This window comes from Dermacentor albipictus, unplaced genomic scaffold (genome assembly GCF_038994185.2).
Source record: "Dermacentor albipictus isolate Rhodes 1998 colony unplaced genomic scaffold, USDA_Dalb.pri_finalv2 scaffold_87, whole genome shotgun sequence".
In the NCBI taxonomy this organism is placed as follows: domain Eukaryota; kingdom Metazoa; phylum Arthropoda; class Arachnida; order Ixodida; family Ixodidae; genus Dermacentor; species Dermacentor albipictus.
Window position 1 is genome coordinate 215095 of NW_027225641.1, and position 27667 is coordinate 242761.

At 42.9% G+C, this 27667-nt stretch overlaps 1 protein-coding gene across 1 annotated transcript in view; it reads right to left on the bottom strand.

Annotated features, from left to right (window-relative positions):
- Positions 1-15683: 15683 nt before the first annotated feature.
- Positions 15684-27667, bottom strand: part of LOC135919047 (uncharacterized) — a 54837-nt gene continuing 42853 nt past the window's right edge. Inside the window, exons 9-11 of the mRNA XM_070530349.1 lie at positions 25728-25941; positions 18236-18352; positions 15684-15705 (exon numbers count right to left, since the gene is read on the bottom strand). Of these exons, the coding sequence (XP_070386450.1) occupies positions 18288-18352; positions 25728-25941 (279 nt within the window). The 3' untranslated portion in view covers positions 15684-15705; positions 18236-18287. The remainder of the gene's footprint in view (positions 15706-18235; positions 18353-25727; positions 25942-27667) is intronic.

The window sequence follows — 27667 nt, forward strand, 5'->3', positions numbered from 1 at the left end:
GAAAGCCGTCGCGCGAAGCGGTCGCTCGCTTGGAGCTTGACTTCTGGGCGACGAGCGAACGCGACAGCCATCTCCATCGCGTCGCTTGTCGCTGTCGCGTGCAAGATCGCTTGCATGGGGTTTATACTTAATTGTGCATGTCCACATAGTGCATCAACACTTTGATAATGTATTTTAGAGGTGTCCATGCATTTCGAACCAATTCTGATTGCACGTGTGCTGCAAATACATCAGCAAAACGAGTTGGAAAGTAAACTGCTGGATGCTATCTCTTGGTGTCAGTGTGTGATCACATAGTGGGTTCACTTGTTTCATCATATTTCTCTATGGTGTACATCAGGAATATCTTTCAAGTGGCTGTACAGGTATTTTTCATGTATGTTCGACATGAAATGGTTAATGTATGTGATACTCAGCATTCCTGAAGAGTTTTTGCATCGAATCCAGATTCTGTAAACTTGACGGAACTCTAAGCATTAAAAATTCTTAATTCACTTAGCAGCTGTAGACCTTTGATGGTTATGAAGATGAAAGAAACGTGGTAAAGCTAAATTCTTATGGGACAGAATTGGCACCTGAAGGGGATATATTTGAAAGTAATAGTTGCATATAAAGGAAGTGCATGGAGAAAGAGCAATGAGAACAAAAATTTTGCTTACATCCCCAAAGAGTATGGACAGAAGAAGAGCAATGAAATCAATCCAACATTCTTTCACATGTGCCAATAGGCTAACTGCCATTGTATGTGATCAGTGTCATGCACTCATATTCCTATCCCGATTTATGTGCCAATTCAATAAGTCAAACCTTTCTTTCCAGAGTGGAACGAGTTTTCATGCTTCAGTGTTTGGACTGTGAAGAGGAAGAGGAAAGCGTGGAGAGGAAAGCGTGGAGAGGAAGACAATGGACAAGATGCTGAGAGATGGAGAGGAGGAGAGTATGCACGGGGCACGATACACGTTTGGTTGCAGCAGTAACAACGTCATTTCCGTTGCAGTGAATGCACACCTGTGCTCGTTCGTGGAAGGGTTACAAAACTCAGCGACACAGGTTACACCAGTTCTCTGTGTTGGCATGCATGGCGGAACACTAGAGAAATGGCTGCAAACGAAGTAGTAGCCCATTGGTTAGTGGGGAGTGACACACCACATGAAGCTGCTTAACGCAAAAGACTAGATGCTCAACGGCAGTGACAGATTGCACAGACAGTCAAACTACGAGAAGCCTTGCTCAAATCAATCAGCTTCGAAGGTTTCTGCACAATTTCTTTAAACTTGCATACGGCGCCCTGTGCTACACAGGACTCGGACAGCTGGCACTCAGCATACATAGTGATGGTAAATGAAAGTGGCATCCTACCTTTTTCAAGGTCTCCACTTCTTCAGTCTTTCTCTTCAGCTCATCGTGGACATCCTGCAACCTAGATAGTTCCAGGACCTGCGTCAGATGCACCAGAAAATACCTTTCTCTTTTCCTTGCAACTGTACTTGTTTATCTCATGCAGAAATGCTGCATTCAAATGCCCGCTAGTCTTTATGTGGTAAAACTATACCATGGGTTACACGAATGTATGTGTGAACATTAGCAGAGGTCAACTCATCCAACACCTGCTCTCTTTTAGGAACAAAACAATGGAAGCTTCAGCTTATGTATGAATGTCATTGTTTGTTACAAGGATCTTCAGTAAAGGTCAAATGAAGCGAAAAATTTAATTAACCAATGCGCAATGAATGAAAATTCCTCCAGATAACATGCTTGTTCCCCCTAAAAAGATAGGCATATTTGCTCGCCTTCTGGTGGCTAATTGGTTCGATCTTGTCACATGCTTTCGCGTTTTCCATACTCACTAGGGCAGCTTTCTCGGTTGATGACTTTCTGAGACCATTTCACTTCCGCATTATGCCTGGCACTCTCTGCATGCATTGTGGGGACCCCTAAGCAAGCTGTGAGCAGGTGAGTTGGTCTGTGACAGTCGAAAGTGCAATCAACTTCACTAACAGAGTTGTTTCTTTGCTTTTCATGGTTGCTTCTATGCTTCCAAATAAAAATTCAGTTATCACCATCATCATTCTATGAATATTCCTCTAAAGGTCCCCAATTGTAAAATTTAATGTCTTGGAATTGCAGTGGTTTACTAGGGATGCCTCAGTGGAGGGCTTCGGATTAATTGTTGCTTCCTTGTGTGGACCATGTGGAATTCTTTATATTGTGCATTTAAATCTAACTAAATGAGCATTTTCGCATTTCACCCCCATCGAAGTGCAGCCGCTGTGGCTGGGACTGAAGCCTGCAACCTTGTGCTCGGCAGCAGAACGCCACAGCCGCTGAGCGAATGCGGCTGGTACTGTGCTTCAGCTGCCTTCATGCAAACAAGGTCAGCAGTTCAATGCTCTCTGCTGAATATTTCTGTAGCTTTTGCTTCTAGATAAATGACAAATGCAGGGATCCTGGCAAAAGACCCAAGCAAAACTGACTGCAGGCCTTATTAGTGCCATCACATTTACTTCAAGTTTACTTTCCCCAGATAACATGGAGGGAGCAGCCACACAAAAGCTATCGAACTGAGCACCTTGACAGAGGTAGTGAGCCACTCCTTTGGTGGCAATGGGCCACTTAACTGCAAATATGCTTCAGAGAGGCATCGAATGATTAACAAAAAAAGTAAACATTACCTTCTTACAGTACAACATTACACGCATGTACCTATGCGTACAAAGTAGGCATATGCAGACGCTTATGTTCAAAACAAACAACAGCTTCAGTAAGTGCGAAGACAGGTTTGAAAACTAATAAGTTTAACTGACTTTAGCACCAGAACACTGTAGCACCACTAGTAATATTTTGCCATTTTCTCTCTCTCCCTCTTTTTTTGCAGGCAGCATATCAAAGCAGACCAAAGTAGTACCTGGCTTTGCAGTTTCTCCACGAGAGAAACATCCATATCTGGATTCGACTGGAGCGCTGTGTTGGCAAAGTGCTTGAGCTTGAACAAATTTTTGCCTGTCCTCTTCTGACAAGTGCGAGGTGTGGTGCAGGAGTTACCTATACGCGCATGCATGCCGAAAGTGATTCCCCTAACTCCATTAATGAAGTCCCCCTTCCAAGGCACAGAAGAGCAATAACATACCTTCATGGATTTAGGCTCCTGCAACTTCCGCTTGCGGCTGGCCTGAAGGGAACAAAAGAAGAGTGATTCAATTTAACATCACAAACCAACCCAAAGGCTATGAGAGGTGCTGAAGAGAAGGGCTCTGGATTAATTTTCACCACTATGGGTCGCTCAATTTGCACCCAAAACATGATACACAAGCTTTATCTTTTTCCCATCTTGTCCCCACCGAAATGTTGAAATTACAAATAAATTCTGGACTTTTACGTGCCAAAACCATGATACGACTATGAGGCACGCCATAGTGGGGGGGCTCCGGATTAATTTTGACCACCTGGGATTCTTTAACGTGCACCCAATGCACGGTACCCATCAAAATGTTGCCAGCGGGAATCAAACATGCGACTTCAGGTTAAGCAACAGAATGTTGCAGCCACTTTCCAACTGCAGTGGCAACACTGACGGGCCTCGCTCAACCATCACAGCATTCCAGATTTCAATAAGAAAGCGCAATGCAGCGGGGCGGTGTAGTTTAGTTCAATCTGTAGAGACTACCATTGAAGGAGACTGCAGCCACATTTAGTGTGGCAGTACCGGTGGTCCGGCACACCACTCGTCCTTGGCCACCGACTAGCTGGTATTCTTCCTGGAGATCTCGTCTTTCTTGTTTCCTTGGGGTGCGGCTGATAGTAGCCCCCATCGTAGGTGCCCTCCCCCTAACACAACATGCAAAGTACTTACATTATGTACAGTGTGCACAGAGCCATTACGTGTGCGTGCCAGTGGTGAGGTGCATAGAAAGAATAAAGTTGGCATGAAGAAGGAAGTGGGAATTGATGGACAGCTTACATGCAGTTGCAATGATTGGATTTTGGCCTTCATCTCATCGGAAGGTGCACATTCAGTGTAAAGGAAGGTGGATTTAGCCAGGAGATTATAACTCTGGGCCAACTCTCACTTTCATATTTACATGTGAAGTAGTGCAATGCTCTTGTTAGACAACTGCTAGTATGAATGAAATTTGCTGCACATAAGAGAGCAGAATTCTACCAACCATAGGAAGCAAAATTTCACCCTAGGGCCTCAAACCGAAATTTCAAACTAGGGCCTCAATTTTTTTCAATAGAAGTTACAGAAAATTGACAAGTTGAGAAAGAATTGCATCTGTCATAGCCTCTATAACCGACAATATATAGCAGCTTACATGATATTTTTATGTTTACGATGGTTTTGCAAAAGTACTTGTGAATTAGTGGAGTTTTCATAGTGCTGCACAAAATATCAATTTTGTCCACTTAAGATGTCTAACGAGTGCAGGCTACATAAGTTATGTTTCATTATGCTTAAGTTAGAGTTGCAAGCACAGTGCTACACTTGTTAAATTATGTGATTTTGAACAATTTCTGTAAAAAAAATGGTGTAAAATTATCTACTCTAGCAGTTGGCAGATTTGAACTTTCTTTCAAATGCAACAAATGACAATAAATGTGGCGCAGTGCATGCTGAGCAAAATGATTTCTTCATTCCCATGTACCAGAATAGGAGCTTCTTGGGAGAAGCTTCCCCTAAACTCATGCACACAACAGTGCTTTGAATGACGCTTCTTACACGGCAGCTTACCATTTCTAAGGCCATTCATAGAGGTGAAAAAGATTCACTCACGGTTACAACACTCCCCAATGCAACATTTGAATGCAGCTCTATATGCGTTTTCATTTCGCAATATATTGAGGCAAAAGATTTGAGGGAGACGTGTAGCAGAGTCGGCAGTTGTCGAAGATCTGCTCAGCGGGTCAGCGTTGGAGGCTCCTGGCACGGACAGGGTTGGTCATCACAAGCCGTTCCCCCACCCCTACCAAGTCTCTTGCTTTTATAAGAAACTTGCTGCCATTAGATACGACGCATGAAAAAAGTAGTGGTATGGTTGATTACGATTCTTGTGTTTCATTCCTTTATCTGTGACCCAATAGAAATTGGTGCACTCTCACATGGTATACGACCCGACTCACGTGCCAATTGTCTCAAATGGTTTTTGTGTTGTACGTCACAGGAAGCCAATACTATAGTTGAGAGAAATTGATCCTATGGCTATCACCAGCTTCAATTGTTTTTAGTCCTTTCTCAAGTATGAATCTTCAGTTCACAGTAAGGCCCAACCTATGAGCAATTCCATGTGAGGGCACCCTGGGCAAGGATAATGGGAAGGATTGTGCATGTTAGTTGAGTAGGAAACGAATGGAGGTGAGACACAAGTCTTGTGTGTGTAGCTAGGGATGCACATGCATGAATGCGATAATGTGGAACAACAATGCTAGGACTTGGCGACGAATTTCCTTGGTCCATGGTGTCACGAATGGTAAACTAGGCAAGTGATCCTAACTAATATCCGTAAATATACACCAGCAATCTAGCCTCACCTATTTCTTTTTAGCAACCCTGTAGTTGTGATAAAAGAGCCTAGTTGTGATAAAAGCGCCTCATAATTCTGTTGCACAACAACTGCTGCAAACATCTGAATGTTGCATTTGTTGAGCACAGGGCAGATTACTGTGAACTGGTCCAGAGTAATGAAGGTGAAACGTGCGGTTACCTGGCTCCTTTCACTGTTGGGACACCAGTCTGGGTCATTTTCATCGTCAGGTTCATTCTTGATAAACGACAACAGGTATTCGTATGTGGGGGCTTGTAGCTTGAAGAGAGGCTTCTTCTGCAACAATGCACATGCCACACAAGGTGTCACAACAAAACAAGGTGCTGTGCTAGTGACAAGGTGCGGTTTCATAAATGTGTGGATATTGTTGCTGGGTTAGTCGATCAGCAAGTTGGCCTTAAAACTGCATAGATGTACACATCATATAAGGAAGACTGTTTTGTTATACCAAATTTTGTTATACTGACATTCAATACTTTATGCAGAATGAGTAGTCACAGATGAACTTCTCTTACACGGAAGGGGCTGCGAAATTCTCCAAATTACGACGAAATAGGCAAGAACAGGTTTGAATGAAAAAAAACAATTGTTTTGTTCAACTTGAGAGTCAGCAACGAAACATACGGTTTCATACCGTGTTGACGGTATCATCACATTGGCGGTACAAAGCGAAGCCAGCCATGCTTTCATGTACACTCTGCCCCCGCAGCTCGTAGTGTTGGTCACAGTGGGGCGATGTTATCATGAAAAGCACCAGCAGCCGGGAGACAAATGCTTCGTCTGCTTGTTGCTTAGATGCATCTTCAAAACTTGAGATTGCGCAACCTCCATCACTAAAAGAGCGAAGACGGTGCACAGGGCCACGCCATCTCAGCTCGCCCAGTCTTTGCGCGTGTGGCAGGTCACCTCAAAAGCAGGGCACACAGGCTGTGTATGCAGTCAAGCCACACTGACGGCCATGCGCAGCCACAGCTGCGCTAGAAAAGGAGACGCACGTTAACGCTTGCCCCAATCACCCATGCGTTACCGGAAGCTCGCTCCTTTCCCCTTCCTCACGCGGGAAGAGTGTGCTCATCAAGCCAGCATCCTTCTTGGCTCACCCTTCCATCCTTTCACTTGTACCTACAGCACACAGTGCTCCAGGTACATGGGGTGTGATAGGTCACACATGGGGCGTGATAGAATCTCGTCACATTTTTACTTTACAAGGAACATGACACTGTACTGCTTTGGTGGCCGCTCTGGGTTGCACAATTGTAGAGGCAAGTTCTTAAGCAGCCACATGTATTTCAACCATTTGACCAACTGAGTCCTCAGAAATTTCTATTTAGTGCCTCGGTATTCCTTCACAGCGGCAGTGACATTTCGTTATATTCAAATTGTGTCAGGCACGTACGCAGGATGTTTTTTCGGGGGGGAGGGGGCAACCCAAGGTAACTTCTATGCAAATGAGGGGGGAGGGTGTACTTTACTAGAATAAATGTGAATAACGTCCACCATTCACCATAAAAACTCGTAAACCCACGAAAGAGAAATGAAATAAGCGCAGGAAAGAACCGCAGGAAGAACACTGCCAAGAAGTAAAGAAGCCAAGATGTAAAACAAAGATTACTTTAGTAGAATACAACTTAAAAAAAAAAAAAAACAGCAGTTGGAAACCAAGGCACAAAAACCGCGCGTGGTTGTGTTACTTCGCCAGCCAATTACAGAAGCAAACAAAATCGTCACCATGCGGCCTTTTCAAAATGTAGTCATACTTGATACCTCCAGAGCGTCTGCTGTTCTTGAAGAGTCTTTTCATCGGCGGAAGCAATGAAGTGTGCTACAGACACGGACCAAGTGTATGGAGTCTGAGCATTTCACTCTTCAAAAGTGTGCGGTGCCTTTCATTTCACTGCTGAACCCGTTTTACTCATGAAAGTTCACTGCCAACTAAAGCGAAACTTAATAAACAGTGGCAGCAAAGCAAGCATGTTATTTCAGTTCAATAAAGAATTAGGGTTTGGCCATTCAACTGTAATAGGCGAGGAAAAATGTATAAAATTACGTGCTAATAATTTTATTTTTGTGGTTACCACCTTATTTGGGGAACAGAAAAAGTTTGAAGTACGAATTATTTCCAGCCTCCCGGAGGAACAGTGGCTGGCGGTTATGAGGGCGTGGGCGGGGTTTCACTGCAGACATAATTTGTATCCGACTACAGTAGCGTATTTTGAATGAGCTCTGGAAGAACTATAGAGAAATATATATTTGAGGAACCGTCACAGTTCTTTTGGATCCCTCGTTTATGCTCTACCAAGTTAAGTGCTGCAAACGACTTGTATTGTTATTTGGGAAGTTACGTAGCAATGCTTGGCTGCCAGTCCAGCACAACCTCGTAGGGCGCAGGACGCTGCGATTCTAAACGTGCTATCCCCACTGCGGAAGCTAGGCAAGACACTTATATAAGCACAGCATAGAAGTGGCTACGTCAGGCCGCTCGACTGGTAACTGTAGAAGCGTCATTCGAAGCACATGGAATTGTTATGCACTTCTGGCGGCGTTTTTTCTACATCCTCTTTAAATAAAAAGATGTTGATCTATAAATATTTTCATAAACAATGGTTCAATTTGTTAACTTTTGCTTTTTCTTCCTCTTTGGCTGTTGCCTCGGTTGCCGACAATGGATTCCTCACTAGGTCGCTTAATTTCTCAACGCCTTACAAATCTAGTTTCCAGTTGGCAATTTTGCACAAAAAGTGCTCTACAATTAGGCAAAAACCAGACGAGGTAACGGATGACATCCATGTTGCTTATGGATTTAAGGGTTATTGCAGGGTTTCATGATGGACGCTGTTTCGCATTATTTTATTTTTCGCCTTATCTAACCCGTATCGCAGTTATATGGTTACGAGAACCTGTCAGCGTCGCGGCGAGCCGTTACTCGAGGAAATAATGAAGCAAAAGGAAACATTAAACGCAATTGGCGTTTTCTCTGGCAGCAACTCGTTCCATGTGCATACAGACCAGCTGACCACGAACCGAATCCCTTTCTTGGTACCTGGATCAGTCTAAACGAAGAACGCTGCACGAACGAAGCAACAGCGAAGCACAAGACCGTAGAAAAGATGGTGACAACTAAATGCATCTCGAGTTAATCGCGTGGGCACCGAATCGATGAGGGAACTGGCCTTCACACCCCAAAGGATGCCGATAACTACCGCCATCCAAAAGGAGTGAAAAAGGCAACAAAGTGTTGACCGCCGAATAGCTGTCAAGTTTCAACATTGATTTGGCGGCGCTATAGGAATGTGTATGAGAAGTGGTGGCGTGTGGGCGGGGAGGGGGGGTATGCGTCTTAATGTCGGGGGGGCGGGTACGTGCCTGAATTGGGTATAAACACACTTTGTTATGCTGAGTTTCAATATACATAGTGTTCATGGACAGGAAATGATAGAATGTTAAATACTTCATTATATCTAGAATTTCATTATATTCAAGTTCGTTATATCGACAGTTAACTGTATATTACTTTCGTTTTATCATTGGTTGTAATGCAAGTACCGAGTAGAGAAACAAAACGACACAGTGATACACTAGCCATGGAATAAGCTAGGGGAACAATACAGAAATAGCACAGTTGAACCCTGATTTACCATGCAAAAATGTCAAATTATTGGATATAACAAAGCAACTCTATAATATTGTCGATATGAGCGTGTACGATATACATATATATATATATATATATATATATATATATGCTAACGAATATTGGATACAGGGTTTGCAATAGCTCTTGCGTACAAAATTAGTATGTTTTCATGGCCCTTAAGCACCCCAACAGTACATTTATAAGAAATAAAGCACCACATAATGCATGAAATCTTCACGGAAGACATTGTGTAAACAACAAGCAAACTTTTTTTTTATTGCTGACAAATGCTCATTTGGCCTTTTGCACATAAACCTCTGCCTACCACCACCACAAAGATGCTAATCAGGTTCAATTGCTTGAAATTACAGCTTGCGAAAATCTCATGGTCAAATACACAAATAAATTCACTAAACTTTGCTGAAAGCAAAATTCAAGAATTTCTTAGCACTTCGTAAAACTTAAAGGGACACCAAAGGCAAATAATCTCTAAGGCGTTAATATTGTCACAAACAGAGAGCCTTAGTAATCGAGAAACTGCAGTATATGCAGCACACAATTAGAGACTCCCCGGATGACGAAGGTACTGCTCATTTAAGCTCTGTCACTAGTTCTCAGCTACTCGTTATAAAAACACCATTGCATAGCTTTATAAGACGAAAGAAAATGCTACTTGCCCAGTTCATTTCATTATTTCTTAAAGAACTGATTGACATTACCCTTGACAACAACACAGGCGGTCGAAAGGTTTTGTTTTCGCTCGACTCTGCATTATAATAAAAGCTTTGAGCGCTAAAAACGCACAGGAACTACAAAATGCTAAAAGCACGCACCAACTAGCCCACTTATCCATCCTTTTGCTCGACTCTGCGCCGCCCGTGCTTTCGTGTTTCAGTAGTTTCGTTATCTCGTAGTGCTGCGCTGGTTTCGCTGTTTCGCGAAACTCGCACAAACTGCAAGTAGCAGAGAACTCCCCTTCCGTGTGATGTATCGGGAAGCCCGAACTGCCCACGCCACTTGATGAAAGGCAGTTGCAGTGGCAGTGAATCCACCGCTCTGTCTTGGCTCGGTTTCTCCATGGCTGCGCGTTTGCGTTCCATGCAAAAATCCGTACCGCCGTCTGTCGGGCACCGTTTTACTCACTGAAGGCAGCAAAGGACGGCAATGGCACATGTACGTCACCATTCCCCGGTCGGGTGGCTGGATACTTGAATTGCGATAGAGGTGTTCGGACCCTTCAGATGCAATTTTCTCATAAACTAAGTCTTTTCTTGACATGAAACAAGCGTTGCCAGGAGTCTTGAATAGTATTTAAACAGTCCATGTCGACTTAGTATTTACCTTTAGTGTCCCTTTAAGGGCTTTGGAAGACTTAAACGTCTTATTTCCTTTTTTTTAAATTCTGAGGTTTCATTTGCCAAAACCACAATCTTATTATGAGGAACAGTGTAGTAAGACACTCTGGGTTAATGTTGGCCACCTAAAGAGCTTTATTGGCCACCCAATGCATGGCACCATGGGTGTTTTTGCATTTCACCTCTATCGTAATGTGGCTGCCATGGGAGGAATTTGATCCCACGACTTAATGTTTAGCAGTGCAACATCATAGCTGCTAAGCCACTACGCCGGGTAAAACAGTTTCACTTTCAAGGAACACTACAAAACCTGCAGATAAACTATGACATTTTTCTATTAGATGAAACTGTTAAAATATGTTATCTTCTTGGGTTAGTAATAAAGCACTATTGAACAGGGCAACAAGGTGCATTGCAAAAAAGGGATGCCGCATTATGCGTTTCCCTGTCTTTTTGCACCGTTTACCAGCAATGAGCAGAAAAGCAATGCACGGGAGGGAGGGGGGTGTACCAAATAGAACACCAACAGGATCACAAACAACCCTTACGGCTCGAGGCTTCCGCTTGATCTTTTTGGCAGAACTGAGGTCTTTGAAGAACTCGACGCGGCTGCCTTTGAAGTTTGCGAGTGCCTGCAAGCAATGAACAATGCCTTCACTGTACCACATCGGCAGTGGGTGAATTATGTACCTCACTCTTCTCACTGCTACACCACTCTCAGCCTCACCCAAGTGATTCACGATCATTATGCTCTGTGACTCCTTATGAAAGAGGCTGAGCTTCAATTTCGCTTGCCCCCACAAGACCTTGAAGTATGTGAGCTTTACACCAACGCAATAGCTTTTCTAAACTTTTCTCAGGCTCAAATTGGCATGCGACATTGAATGTAACCAATGTAAATAGCAGATTTAAATACAGAAGGGAAAAAAGGAAAATCATAACTATCTCAGGATTCCATTGATTGTGGGCCTACTATGTGCCAGCCAAGCATGCTACTATGATTTAGAGCTACATTAGCTGCTACACAAATGCCACATAAAACCATATAAAACCGTTCCAATTTCTCAAAAGGTACAAGAATAACATGCTACCAATAGAGTTACTGTATAGTACAATGAGCGAAAATGCACATGGGCAAAGAACTGGAGCTACTGCAGACTCGCCAAGCTTCAAATTTGAACAATGCTACAACCAAAGCCAAGAAATACTAAATTTTCGTACAAACACTAAAAGTTATATTACTGTATCAGTTCAGTTTTCTTTTTTTTAAACCACAGACTGCTTCATAAGGACTTTAAACAGATTCTCTGCTTTACAGCTGATGCTAAAACAGCAACAGAGACAAACAAAAGGACAATTTATAATGTATACTCATTAAACATTTGTGTAATGGCAGCCGCAATTTACGTTTCTGTTATAGAATTGGTTCTATAACTCATCCAGCAGGACTTCTAGCATATCCCAATGGAGATACTAGCACCTTTCTCGTATGGAAGGAAAGTAAACGCAGTTACTGTATTTAGTGTTCATGCTTTTTTTATATGTCCAACTGTAACGCACACCAAATTCCTTACAGCCAGAAACGAAATAGGCAGTTGCCCTCGATAAATGCACACCCGAATTTCCATACTTCAGAAAATTCATAACGCAATACCCTCGATCGTTCCGTCATCAGATTTTCACAATAAGAGACAGAAATAGCATTTTGCATTTCCAAGCCATCTCCCACTTGGAAAAATAGAATGTATTGCATCCAAGCCACAGTGGGCCGAACATCACTAGTGATCACAGTCCAAGCCTTTATCACTATTTGACTGCCCTGAGCCTGTTATCTACAGTGCCATAAATGCCATTTGAGATCCATTATTTCTTTGTGTTGCACACCATAGTAGACGGGATCCGAAATCGGGGGATGGGACGTGGTAGCACCTATTGTAGTTTTGGCTTCGCACTCGAATCTAATGAGTGTGTCATATTTTATAGAACTTTTCTGGAAAGAAAAAAAAGGTGCCCTTTGAATAAACAGTCAAAGTGGGAGGACAAATATACCGGGGTTAGTAAGGCTGCAGCTATTGGTACAAATGTACTGCGACTTGCTCAGGAATGGTATATATCCCCTTCAGGTGCGGCGTACTTAATTGTGCATGTCCACATAGTGCATCAACACTTTGATAATGTATTTCAGAGGTGTCCATGCATTTCGAACCAATTCTGATTGCACGTGTGCTGCAAATACATCAGCAAAACGAGTTGGAAAGTAAACTGCTGGATGCTATCTCTTGGTGTCAGTGTGTGATCACATAGTGGGTTCACTTGTTTCATCATATTTCTCTATGGTGTACATCAGGAATATCTTTCAAGTGGCTGTACAGGTATTTTTCATGTATGTTCGACATGAAATGGTTAATGTATGTGATACTCAGCATTCCTGAAGAGTTTTTGCATCGAATCCAGATTCTGTAAACTTGACGGAACTCTAAGCATTAAAAATTCTTAATTCACTTAGCAGCTGTAGACCTTTGATGGTTATGAAGATGAAAGAAACGTGGTAAAGCTAAATTCTTATGGGACAGAATTGGCACCTGAAGGGGATATATTTGAAAGTAATAGTTGCATATAAAGGAAGTGCATGGAGAAAGAGCAATGAGAACAAAAATTTTGCTTACATCCCCAAAGAGTATGGACAGAAGAAGAGCAATGAAATCAATCCAACATTCTTTCACATGTGCCAATAGGCTAACTGCCATTGTATGTGATCAGTGTCATGCACTCATATTCCTATCCCGATTTATGTGCCAATTCAATAAGTCAAACCTTTCTTTCCAGAGTGGAACGAGTTTTCATGCTTCAGTGTTTGGACTGTGAAGAGGAAGAGGAAAGCGTGGAGAGGAAAGCGTGGAGAGGAAGACAATGGACAAGATGCTGAGAGATGGAGAGGAGGAGAGTATGCACGGGGCACGATACACGTTTGGTTGCAGCAGTAACAACGTCATTTCCGTTGCAGTGAATGCACACCTGTGCTCGTTCGTGGAAGGGTTACAAAACTCAGCGACACAGGTTACACCAGTTCTCTGTGTTGGCATGCATGGCGGAACACTAGAGAAATGGCTGCAAACGAAGTAGTAGCCCATTGGTTAGTGGGGAGTGACACACCACATGAAGCTGCTTAACGCAAAAGACTAGATGCTCAACGGCAGTGACAGATTGCACAGACAGTCAAACTACGAGAAGCCTTGCTCAAATCAATCAGCTTCGAAGGTTTCTGCACAATTTCTTTAAACTTGCATACGGCGCCCTGTGCTACACAGGACTCGGACAGCTGGCACTCAGCATACATAGTGATGGTAAATGAAAGTGGCATCCTACCTTTTTCAAGGTCTCCACTTCTTCAGTCTTTCTCTTCAGCTCATCGTGGACATCCTGCAACCTAGATAGTTCCAGGACCTGCGTCAGATGCACCAGAAAATACCTTTCTCTTTTCCTTGCAACTGTACTTGTTTATCTCATGCAGAAATGCTGCATTCAAATGCCCGCTAGTCTTTATGTGGTAAAACTATACCATGGGTTACACGAATGTATGTGTGAACATTAGCAGAGGTCAACTCATCCAACACCTGCTCTCTTTTAGGAACAAAACAATGGAAGCTTCAGCTTATGTATGAATGTCATTGTTTGTTACAAGGATCTTCAGTAAAGGTCAAATGAAGCGAAAAATTTAATTAACCAATGCGCAATGAATGAAAATTCCTCCAGATAACATGCTTGTTCCCCCTAAAAAGATAGGCATATTTGCTCGCCTTCTGGTGGCTAATTGGTTCGATCTTGTCACATGCTTTCGCGTTTTCCATACTCACTAGGGCAGCTTTCTCGGTTGATGACTTTCTGAGACCATTTCACTTCCGCATTATGCCTGGCACTCTCTGCATGCATTGTGGGGACCCCTAAGCAAGCTGTGAGCAGGTGAGTTGGTCTGTGACAGTCGAAAGTGCAATCAACTTCACTAACAGAGTTGTTTCTTTGCTTTTCATGGTTGCTTCTATGCTTCCAAATAAAAATTCAGTTATCACCATCATCATTCTATGAATATTCCTCTAAAGGTCCCCAATTGTAAAATTTAATGTCTTGGAATTGCAGTGGTTTACTAGGGATGCCTCAGTGGAGGGCTTCGGATTAATTGTTGCTTCCTTGTGTGGACCATGTGGAATTCTTTATATTGTGCATTTAAATCTAACTAAATGAGCATTTTCGCATTTCACCCCCATCGAAGTGCAGCCGCTGTGGCTGGGACTGAAGCCTGCAACCTTGTGCTCGGCAGCAGAACGCCACAGCCGCTGAGCGAATGCGGCTGGTACTGTGCTTCAGCTGCCTTCATGCAAACAAGGTCAGCAGTTCAATGCTCTCTGCTGAATATTTCTGTAGCTTTTGCTTCTAGATAAATGACAAATGCAGGGATCCTGGCAAAAGACCCAAGCAAAACTGACTGCAGGCCTTATTAGTGCCATCACATTTACTTCAAGTTTACTTTCCCCAGATAACATGGAGGGAGCAGCCACACAAAAGCTATCGAACTGAGCACCTTGACAGAGGTAGTGAGCCACTCCTTTGGTGGCAATGGGCCACTTAACTGCAAATATGCTTCAGAGAGGCATCGAATGATTAACAAAAAAAGTAAACATTACCTTCTTACAGTACAACATTACACGCATGTACCTATGCGTACAAAGTAGGCATATGCAGACGCTTATGTTCAAAACAAACAACAGCTTCAGTAAGTGCGAAGACAGGTTTGAAAACTAATAAGTTTAACTGACTTTAGCACCAGAACACTGTAGCACCACTAGTAATATTTTGCCATTTTCTCTCTCTCCCTCTTTTTTTGCAGGCAGCATATCAAAGCAGACCAAAGTAGTACCTGGCTTTGCAGTTTCTCCACGAGAGAAACATCCATATCTGGATTCGACTGGAGCGCTGTGTTGGCAAAGTGCTTGAGCTTGAACAAATTTTTGCCTGTCCTCTTCTGACAAGTGCGAGGTGTGGTGCAGGAGTTACCTATACGCGCATGCATGCCGAAAGTGATTCCCCTAACTCCATTAATGAAGTCCCCCTTCCAAGGCACAGAAGAGCAATAACATACCTTCATGGATTTAGGCTCCTGCAACTTCCGCTTGCGGCTGGCCTGAAGGGAACAAAAGAAGAGTGATTCAATTTAACATCACAAACCAACCCAAAGGCTATGAGAGGTGCTGAAGAGAAGGGCTCTGGATTAATTTTCACCACTATGGGTCGCTCAATTTGCACCCAAAACATGATACACAAGCTTTATCTTTTTCCCATCTTGTCCCCACCGAAATGTTGAAATTACAAATAAATTCTGGACTTTTACGTGCCAAAACCATGATACGACTATGAGGCACGCCATAGTGGGGGGGCTCCGGATTAATTTTGACCACCTGGGATTCTTTAACGTGCACCCAATGCACGGTACCCATCAAAATGTTGCCAGCGGGAATCAAACATGCGACTGCAGGTTAAGCAACAGAATGTTGCAGCCACTTTCCAACTGCAGTGGCAACACTGACGGGCCTCGCTCAACCATCACAGCATTCCAGATTTCAATAAGAAAGCGCAATGCAGCGGGGCGGTGTAGTTTAGTTCAATCTGTAGAGACTACCATTGAAGGAGACTGCAGCCACATTTAGTGTGGCAGTACCGGTGGTCCGGCACACCACTCGTCCTTGGCCACCGACTAGCTGGTATTCTTCCTGGAGATCTCGTCTTTCTTGTTTCCTTGGGGTGCGGCTGATAGTAGCCCCCATCGTAGGTGCCCTCCCCCTAACACAACATGCAAAGTACTTACATTATGTACAGTGTGCACAGAGCCATTACGTGTGCGTGCCAGTGGTGAGGTGCATAGAAAGAATAAAGTTGGCATGAAGAAGGAAGTGGGAATTGATGGACAGCTTACATGCAGTTGCAATGATTGGATTTTGGCCTTCATCTCATCGGAAGGTGCACATTCAGTGTAAAGGAAGGTGGATTTAGCCAGGAGATTATAACTCTGGGCCAACTCTCACTTTCATATTTACATGTGAAGTAGTGCAATGCTCTTGTTAGACAACTGCTAGTATGAATGAAATTTGCTGCACATAAGAGAGCAGAATTCTACCAACCATAGGAAGCAAAATTTCACCCTAGGGCCTCAAACCGAAATTTCAAACTAGGGCCTCAATTTTTTTCAATAGAAGTTACAGAAAATTGACAAGTTGAGAAAGAATTGCATCTGTCATAGCCTCTATAACCGACAATATATAGCAGCTTACATGATATTTTTATGTTTACGATGGTTTTGCAAAAGTACTTGTGAATTAGTGGAGTTTTCATAGTGCTGCACAAAATATCAATTTTGTCCACTTAAGATGTCTAACGAGTGCAGGCTACATAAGTTATGTTTCATTATGCTTAAGTTAGAGTTGCAAGCACAGTGCTACACTTGTTAAATTATGTGATTTTGAACAATTTCTGTAAAAAAAATGGTGTAAAATTATCTACTCTAGCAGTTGGCAGATTTGAACTTTCTTTCAAATGCAACAAATGACAATAAATGTGGCGCAGTGCATGCTGAGCAAAATGATTTCTTCATTCCCATGTACCAGAATAGGAGCTTCTTGGGAGAAGCTTCCCCTAAACTCATGCACACAACAGTGCTTTGAATGACGCTTCTTACACGGCAGCTTACCATTTCTAAGGCCATTCATAGAGGTGAAAAAGATTCACTCACGGTTACAACACTCCCCAATGCAACATTTGAATGCAGCTCTATATGCGTTTTCATTTCGCAATATATTGAGGCAAAAGATTTGAGGGAGACGTGTAGCAGAGTCGGCAGTTGTCGAAGATCTGCTCAGCGGGTCAGCGTTGGAGGCTCCTGGCACGGACAGGGTTGGTCATCACAAGCCGTTCCCCCACCCCTACCAAGTCTCTTGCTTTTATAAGAAACTTGCTGCCATTAGATACGACGCATGAAAAAAGTAGTGGTATGGTTGATTACGATTCTTGTGTTTCATTCCTTTATCTGTGACCCAATAGAAATTGGTGCACTCTCACATGGTATACGACCCGACTCACGTGCCAATTGTCTCAAATGGTTTTTGTGTTGTACGTCACAGGAAGCCAATACTATAGTTGAGAGAAATTGATCCTATGGCTATCACCAGCTTCAATTGTTTTTAGTCCTTTCTCAAGTATGAATCTTCAGTTCACAGTAAGGCCCAACCTATGAGCAATTCCATGTGAGGGCACCCTGGGCAAGGATAATGGGAAGGATTGTGCATGTTAGTTGAGTAGGAAACGAATGGAGGTGAGACACAAGTCTTGTGTGTGTAGCTAGGGATGCACATGCATGAATGCGATAATGTGGAACAACAATGCTAGGACTTGGCGACGAATTTCCTTGGTCCATGGTGTCACGAATGGTAAACTAGGCAAGTGATCCTAACTAATATCCGTAAATATACACCAGCAATCTAGCCTCACCTATTTCTTTTTAGCAACCCTGTAGTTGTGATAAAAGAGCCTAGTTGTGATAAAAGCGCCTCATAATTCTGTTGCACAACAACTGCTGCAAACATCTGAATGTTGCATTTGTTGAGCACAGGGCAGATTACTGTGAACTGGTCCAGAGTAATGAAGGTGAAACGTGCGGTTACCTGGCTCCTTTCACTGTTGGGACACCAGTCTGGGTCATTTTCATCGTCAGGTTCATTCTTGATAAACGACAACAGGTATTCGTATGTGGGGGCTTGTAGCTTGAAGAGAGGCTTCTTCTGCAACAATGCACATGCCACACAAGGTGTCACAACAAAACAAGGTGCTGTGCTAGTGACAAGGTGCGGTTTCATAAATGTGTGGATATTGTTGCTGGGTTAGTCGATCAGCAAGTTGGCCTTAAAACTGCATAGATGTACACATCATATAAGGAAGACTGTTTTGTTATACCAAATTTTGTTATACTGACATTCAATACTTTATGCAGAATGAGTAGTCACAGATGAACTTCTCTTACACGGAAGGGGCTGCGAAATTCTCCAAATTACGACGAAATAGGCAAGAACAGGTTTGAATGAAAAAAAACAATTGTTTTGTTCAACTTGAGAGTCAGCAACGAAACATACGGTTTCATACCGTGTTGACGGTATCATCACATTGGCGGTACAAAGCGAAGCCAGCCATGCTTTCATGTACACTCTGCCCCCGCAGCTCGTAGTGTTGGTCACAGTGGGGCGATGTTATCATGAAAAGCACCAGCAGCCGGGAGACAAATGCTTCGTCTGCTTGTTGCTTAGATGCATCTTCAAAACTTGAGATTGCGCAACCTCCATCACTAAAAGAGCGAAGACGGTGCACAGGGCCACGCCATCTCAGCTCGCCCAGTCTTTGCGCGTGTGGCAGGTCACCTCAAAAGCAGGGCACACAGGCTGTGTATGCAGTCAAGCCACACTGACGGCCATGCGCAGCCACAGCTGCGCTAGAAAAGGAGACGCACGTTAACGCTTGCCCCAATCACCCATGCGTTACCGGAAGCTCGCTCCTTTCCCCTTCCTCACGCGGGAAGAGTGTGCTCATCAAGCCAGCATCCTTCTTGGCTCACCCTTCCATCCTTTCACTTGTACCTACAGCACACAGTGCTCCAGGTACATGGGGTGTGATAGGTCACACATGGGGCGTGATAGAATCTCGTCACATTTTTACTTTACAAGGAACATGACACTGTACTGCTTTGGTGGCCGCTCTGGGTTGCACAATTGTAGAGGCAAGTTCTTAAGCAGCCACATGTATTTCAACCATTTGACCAACTGAGTCCTCAGAAATTTCTATTTAGTGCCTCGGTATTCCTTCACAGCGGCAGTGACATTTCGTTATATTCAAATTGTGTCAGGCACGTACGCAGGATGTTTTTTCGGGGGGGAGGGGGCAACCCAAGGTAACTTCTATGCAAATGAGGGGGGAGGGTGTACTTTACTAGAATAAATGTGAATAACGTCCACCATTCACCATAAAAACTCGTAAACCCACGAAAGAGAAATGAAATAAGCGCAGGAAAGAACCGCAGGAAGAACACTGCCAAGAAGTAAAGAAGCCAAGATGTAAAACAAAGATTACTTTAGTAGAATACAACTTAAAAAAAAAAAAAACAGCAGTTGGAAACCAAGGCACAAAAACCGCGCGTGGTTGTGTTACTTCGCCAGCCAATTACAGAAGCAAACAAAATCGTCACCATGCGGCCTTTTCAAAATGTAGTCATACTTGATACCTCCAGAGCGTCTGCTGTTCTTGAAGAGTCTTTTCATCGGCGGAAGCAATGAAGTGTGCTACAGACACGGACCAAGTGTATGGAGTCTGAGCATTTCACTCTTCAAAAGTGTGCGGTGCCTTTCATTTCACTGCTGAACCCGTTTTACTCATGAAACTTCACTGCCAACTAAAGCGAAACTTAATAAACAGTGGCAGCAAAGCAAGCATGTTATTTCAGTTCAATAAAGAATTAGGGTTTGGCCATTCAACTGTAATAGGCGAGGAAAAATGTATAAAATTACGTGCTAATAATTTTATTTTTGTGGTTACCACCTTATTTGGGGAACAGAAAAAGTTTGAAGTACGAATTATTTCCAGCCTCCCGGAGGAACAGTGGCTGGCGGTTATGAGGGCGTGGGCGGGGTTTCACTGCAGACATAATTTGTATCCGACTACAGTAGCGTATTTTGAATGAGCTCTGGAAGAACTATAGAGAAATATATATTTGAGGAACCGTCACAGTTCTTTTGGATCCCTCGTTTATGCTCTACCAAGTTAAGTGCTGCAAACGACTTGTATTGTTATTTGGGAAGTTACGTAGCAATGCTTGGCTGCCAGTCCAGCACAACCTCGTAGGGCGCAGGACGCTGCGATTCTAAACGTGCTATCCCCACTGCGGAAGCTAGGCAAGACACTTATATAAGCACAGCATAGAAGTGGCTACGTCAGGCCGCTCGACTGGTAACTGTAGAAGCGTCATTCGAAGCACATGGAATTGTTATGCACTTCTGGCGGCGTTTTTTCTACATCCTCTTTAAATAAAAAGATGTTGATCTATAAATATTTTCATAAACAATGGTTCAATTTGTTAACTTTTGCTTTTTCTTCCTCTTTGGCTGTTGCCTCGGTTGCCGACAATGGATTCCTCACTAGGTCGCTTAATTTCTCAACGCCTTACAAATCTAGTTTCCAGTTGGCAATTTTGCACAAAAAGTGCTCTACAATTAGGCAAAAACCAGACGAGGTAACGGATGACATCCATGTTGCTTATGGATTTAAGGGTTATTGCAGGGTTTCATGATGGACGCTGTTTCGCATTATTTTATTTTTCGCCTTATCTAACCCGTATCGCAGTTATATGGTTACGAGAACCTGTCAGCGTCGCGGCGAGCCGTTACTCGAGGAAATAATGAAGCAAAAGGAAACATTAAACGCAATTGGCGTTTTCTCTGGCAGCAACTCGTTCCATGTGCATACAGACCAGCTGACCACGAACCGAATCCCTTTCTTGGTACCTGGATCAGTCTAAACGAAGAACGCTGCACGAACGAAGCAACAGCGAAGCACAAGACCGTAGAAAAGATGGTGACAACTAAATGCATCTCGAGTTAATCGCGTGGGCACCGAATCGATGAGGGAACTGGCCTTCACACCCCAAAGGATGCCGATAACTACCGCCATCCAAAAGGAGTGAAAAAGGCAACAAAGTGTTCACCGCCGAATAGCTGTCAAGTTTCAACATTGATTTGGCGGCGCTATAGGAATGTGTATGAGAAGTGGTGGCGTGTGGGCGGGGAGGGGGGGTATGCGTCTTAATGTCGGGGGGGGCGGGTACGTGCCTGAATTGGGTATAAACACACTTTGTTATGCTGAGTTTCAATATACATAGTGTTCATGGACAGGAAATGATAGAATGTTAAATACTTCATTATATCTAGAATTTCATTATATTCAAGTTCGTTATATCGACAGTTAACTGTATATTACTTTCGTTTTATCATTGGTTGTAATGCAAGTACCGAGTAGAGAAACAAAACGACACAGTGATACACTAGCCATGGAATAAGCTAGGGGAACAATACAGAAATAGCACAGTTGAACCCTGATTTACCATGCAAAAATGTCAAATTATTGGATATAACAAAGCAACTCTATAATATTGTCGATATGAGCGTGTACGATATACATATATATATATATATATATGCTAACGAATATTGGATACAGGGTTTGCAATAGCTCTTGCGTACAAAATTAGTATGTTTTCATGGCATTTAAGCACCCCAACAGTACATTTATAAGAAATAAAGCACCACATAATGCATGAAATCTTCACGGAAGACATTGTGTAAACAACAAGCAAACTTTTTTTTTATTGCTGACAAATGCTCATTTGGCCTTTTGCACATAAACCTCTGCCTACCACCACCACAAAGATGCTAATCAGGTTCAATTGCTTGAAATTACAGCTTGCGAAAATCTCATGGTCAAATACACAAATAAATTCACTAAACTTTGCTGAAAGCAAAATTCAAGAATTTCTTAGCACTTCGTAAAACTTAAAGGGACACCAAAAGCAAATAATCTCTAAGGCGTTAATATTGTCACAAACAGAGAGCCTTAGTAATCGAGAAACTGCAGTATATGCAGCACACAATTAGAGACTCCCCGGATGACGAAGGTACTGCTCATTTAAGCTCTGTCACTAGTTCTCAGCTACTCGTTATAAAAACACCATTGCATAGCTTTATAAGACGAAAGAAAATGCTACTTGCCCAGTTCATTTCATTATTTCTTAAAGAATTGATTGACATTACCCTTGACAACAACACAGGCGGTCGAAAGGTTTTGTTTTCGCTCGACTCTGCATTATAATAAAAGCTTTGAGCGCTAAAAACGCACAGGAACTACAAAATGCTAAAAGCACGCACCAACTAGCCCACTTATCCATCCTTTTGCTCGACTCTGCGCCGCCCGTGCTTTCGTGTTTCAGTAGTTTCGTTATCTCGTAGTGCTGCGCTGGTTTCGCTGTTTCGCGAAACTCGCACAAACTGCAAGTAGCAGAGAACTCCCCTTCCGTGTGATGTATCGGGAAGCCCGAACTGACCACGCCACTTGATGAAAGGCAGTTGCAGTGGCAGTGAATCCACCGCTCTGTCTTGGCTCGGTTTCTCCATGGCTGCGCGTTTGCGTTCCATGCAAAAATCCGTACCGCCGTCTGTCGGGCACCGTTTTACTCACTGAAGGCAGCAAAGGACGGCAATGGCACATGTACGTCACCATTCCCCGGTCGGGTGGCTGGATACTTGAATTGCGATAGAGGTGTTCGGACCCTTCAGATGCAATTTTCTCATAAACTAAGTCTTTTCTTGACATGAAACAAGCGTTGCCAGGAGTCTTGAATAGTATTTAAACAGTCCATGTCGACTTAGTATTTACCTTTAGTGTCCCTTTAAGGGCTTTGGAAGACTTAAACGTCTTATTTCCTTTTTTTTAAATTCTGAGGTTTCATTTGCCAAAACCACAATCTTATTATGAGGAACAGTGTAGTAAGACACTCTGGGTTAATGTTGGCCACCTAAAGAGCTTTATTGGCCACCCAATGCATGGCACCATGGGTGTTTTTGCATTTCACCTCTATCGTAATGTGGCTGCCATGGGAGGAATTTGATCCCACGACTTAATTTTGTAAAGCAAGTTTTAAATCTATGTTGGCTCATAGAAGGATTAGACTACAGCCAACTCTCCTTACGGAACGTCAAGGGACCAGAGAAATACATTCTGTTGATCAGTAGTTCCAGGGTGACGTTCCATTTAAGTGGCAGTTATGTTTAAGCAATTTCCGTTTATTGAGATTCCACTCTATATCTGTGCAAAGCTTCTATACCTTCGTTTCCTTGCTATTGCGTCACTGGTCCCATAGACAGCGTATAAGGGCACTAGAAATTTCAGACGCCTTACAGCACTCCATTCGATAATTCATTCCTGTAAGAGAAACTATAAACATTGCCAAAGCGTGGTAATCGGCCATCTTGCAGGCATCTCCTCGAAACCAAAACTAGTGAAGTCTAGTTTATGCAGCATTGACGGCGCCCAAAGTACAGGACAAGTCAAGCCCAGCAAGCTTAATTGTAAAGCTGCATTGTTTTGCGAGTTCCACCGATGTTGGTTCCGCACGCCCAGAATTTGTTCATTCACATGTTAAATTTGGAGCCTCGTTAACCTCTTATAAGCGTTTCATTATTCTGACAAAAAGTGACCGTGCATTTAGGAATAGGCCAATGTTTGCACTTTGAAATACGAATAGTTAGTGCGTAGCATCTGATTCGGATTCTAAAATCAACTACTTGGTATTTTTGAATACTGTAAACTGACCAGAACGTTCGGAACAGCAGACTGTTTAAGCCTCGTTTCTGTCCTCCATCTGCTAAGCAAAATACAGTAGACTTCTGTTAATTTGACTTACATGGGACTGACAAAACTTATCGAATTATCCGGTGGTTCAAATTACTCAAGATGCAGAAAAAACTCCAAAACACAGCACTGATTTATTTGCCCAATGTTAACACACCCCTGAATCAAATGAGCACCAGTTTTCTGTGTGTCCAAAGTAGAGAACACAAATGACACTAAAGCTCCTAAACACAGAATAAATATAATGAGCACCGGGTTTTCTAGCAATAAAAATATGTGTTGCACAATGGCGACCGGTTTCTTATCAGCTTTGCGGCAATACGTCATTGTTATGCGATAAAGCATATTGCCGCTAGGTGTCACGCGCCAGCGCTGAAAAAGAAGTGACTTGAACGCGTGCTCCGCAAGAGGTAGGCGCTGAAGAAGAAGAAGCAGAGGCCGAGAACGCCAGCTTGAGTTTTTGGTGTACGCCATCTTGGACAACGTCTGTCTCGCCAACGCCAGGTACATCTTCAATTGTCTTTCCGTGACAAAAACTGGTGGAGGTGGGCCTTGTGGTCTCCAATGTGCACAGAGTCAACGTCATCACGCCCATTCAAACTGAGGTCGCTCTTGAAGTTCTTGTCCGGTGGCTTCCGTCTCTTCTTCATCAGCCCACTGCGGGCATGCGTGCAGTAGATGCCGATCACTGCCATCAAAGTAACAGCCAGGCTGCACGCCAACACGACGACACTCAGGGCAAGTGTCCAGCGTCCGTCATGAGTGTTCCTCTTGATAATATTCTGTGTAATGCTAGGCAATTTGAACTATAGTAGCTTGCTTTTGTAGTCTATACCACTAGTCTCCAACTCATCTTTGGCCACGCACTGCATCCAGCCCATATAGCTTCGCTAGGCGTGCGCGGCACTCTATTCTCGTCTTTTTCATTAGACTGTACTGCAGAGGAAATTTTTAGACTAATGTTACTATAAAAAAAATGTGCACATTAAATCCAAGCAAATAGTGTATAATTATTTGTAAACTGTTTTCATTTCTTAAAATGTCCACAGGCAAGCCATAAATGGGGTATTTGGAGGAAGATATACGTTCAATGCATTCACTGTGCCTTAAGTAACACCCAAGACAAACACAGCAGCTATTGAAGAACTCTTCGGGGGGTACAGCATGCATGATTACGATTACCTAAGTTTGCATTATCTAGCGAAGGCCAACTTCAAATAGAAATAATGCATTTGAGCCAATGGAAATGTATGAGTGCCAGCTGAAGCTTTCAGAACAGGATCGAATTAACCAGACTAGTTAACGGAAATACACTATATCATTATCATTCCAATGGGCAGCCAGCCAATGTTGCAACCCTATTTAAGTTTATACAGTAGTTCCACTAAGGTGAGTTTTCTATCACTGGAGTCAAGAGTATACATTTTGGTTCTACAGACTTATTTGGGTAGACCAATTGGTTAACTGATGAGAATTAACATAGCAAAAATAGCTGAGCTACAAGAAATGCTGTAGTAGAGGGTTCCCGATTTTTATGACCACATTGGGTTCTTCAAGAATTCCTAAAGAACCCAATGTTCTTGAATTCTTCCCATATTGGAAGCGAGTGGGAGTCAAGCTTGTAGCCTTCATGGTCAGCAGCAAAACACCATAGCCACTGCAGGGCAATATGTGTAATAGTGTGAAGAAATGTCTGCTGTAGTATATACTTACTCTTTACCATCTCCACCTTCTCTGGGGTGGCCGGCAGCTTTGTCAAGTTCGTGGCCATGCTGCGGCACGCCTGGCCTGTAAGGCTGCGTGTGGCAGCCTTAGAAGGTAGCCAAAAGTGTTTGGCCAGCTCCAAACAGCACTTGCCGTCGGACACATTCTTCATCACAAACAGCCATTTGTCTAATGGCATGAAGGTGTTTTCACCAACTTTTACCTGCATAAAGATAGTGATGAAAAGTAACAATTATTTTTTTGCTAAAATATAACTATCTATAAAGGAGGAGTCAAGTATATATCCCACAAGACAAGAAAAAAATTTCGCTGCCTAGTAATGTAAAACAGTCATCAGCAAAATAAACTTGCACACACCATTTTAAAGGGACACTAAAGTAAAGAATTATTTCTCCTGCATCAGTAAATTTACGTTCTACAACACCAAGAACACCACTCTTACAACGATAAGACGTTTGGTTAGCCAGAAAAAGCGCAAGAACGAAATACAGGTGGCGACGCCTACTTGAGTTCCCGCACTTGGGGGCTGTGACGTCATGGATTTTGATGGCATCTTCTAGGGCCTAGTAATTATATATAGTGGTACAGATTGACTACATTGTGTTCTGAAAGGACCAAGTATTAAACATGGTAAGTTTTAGGAACCGATATTCAGCCAACACGGCTCAAATGTGAAAACATACTTTGAAATCCCTGACGTCACGCTGACGTACCGGCGCTGGGGTTTCGGCGCGAAATTCAAATACTGATACTTGTACCTTCATTTTCTCATCTAATAATCAAACTATCTTTTTGAAATGACTGCCTGTAGGGTTCTCAAACAATGCTCCATTAGTCTAAACTGATTTATTGTTTCCCTTTAGTGTCCCTTTAAGCAACAGCCTCAGGAAGAATGCAAAGACGGGGATCGTTCCCAGTCTGTGACAATTTGTTTTTTCATTTATCATTTCTTTAATTCAATTAGTAAATGCAAGTAATTTCCCTTATGTTTTCTGTTTGTTGGCTTCTCATGATATGATTAATAAATATTGGGCCCCTCAGTTAACCCCCTTTTTTCTCGTTCTTACATAATGACGGTCTCAAATCCGGCAACATTGATGCCTTCATATAGCATGTGCGGGTTTATTGAACAGTTGCTTTCACCCAGAAAGATCATGTACTCGTGACGCCTGCGGCAGAAAGGATGCTCCACATCCGCTGCCAAGGTTTGTGAGTGGTGGCGCTGGCCTACTATGCCGCACGCTGTAGTAGCTCAATTGGTTAGAGCATTGCATGCATAATGCAACGATGTGGGAACGCTCCCCAGCTGTGGGAAGTTGTTTTTTCATCCACTTTCATTGCCATTAATTTATCATTTCTTTAATTCAATTAGTAAGTACAAGTAATTTCCCTTGTTTTCCTTGGAGTCCTTGTTGGCTTCTCATGATATGATGAGAAGGGCTTCTCAGTAAACCCCGTTTCTTCTTAGGCTCAGGAGGAGGTATACTGACACCAATCCTCATCATACACCCATCAAAAACAGAATTTTTGCTTTAAAAGGGCGATATCACTCCCTGTGCCATATGTATGCCATATGTAGCACCTTTAGATTTAACTTCTGCAGTTCCTTGATAATTAATACTAAAGCAAAGCGAAATTGTAGCAGTCTGCTGTTTTTCTGCTGCTAAATTAATCCTAGAAATCATTATCAGCAGAAATATGACATCATAATGGGCAGATTGAAACGGCAGTGTCATTCAATGCAGCAGCTATCTTTAAATGTCTAGTGTACATAAAAAAGAATGTGCCCCTACAATATTATTTGACCAAACTCTGATCACATAACACAAGATCACAGTACTACTGTGCACTATGCCCATGTGTAAGCAAATACATAAAGACCATGCTTTGGATTTTCCCACTTTGAGGTTTACTGAATTTTCACTGGT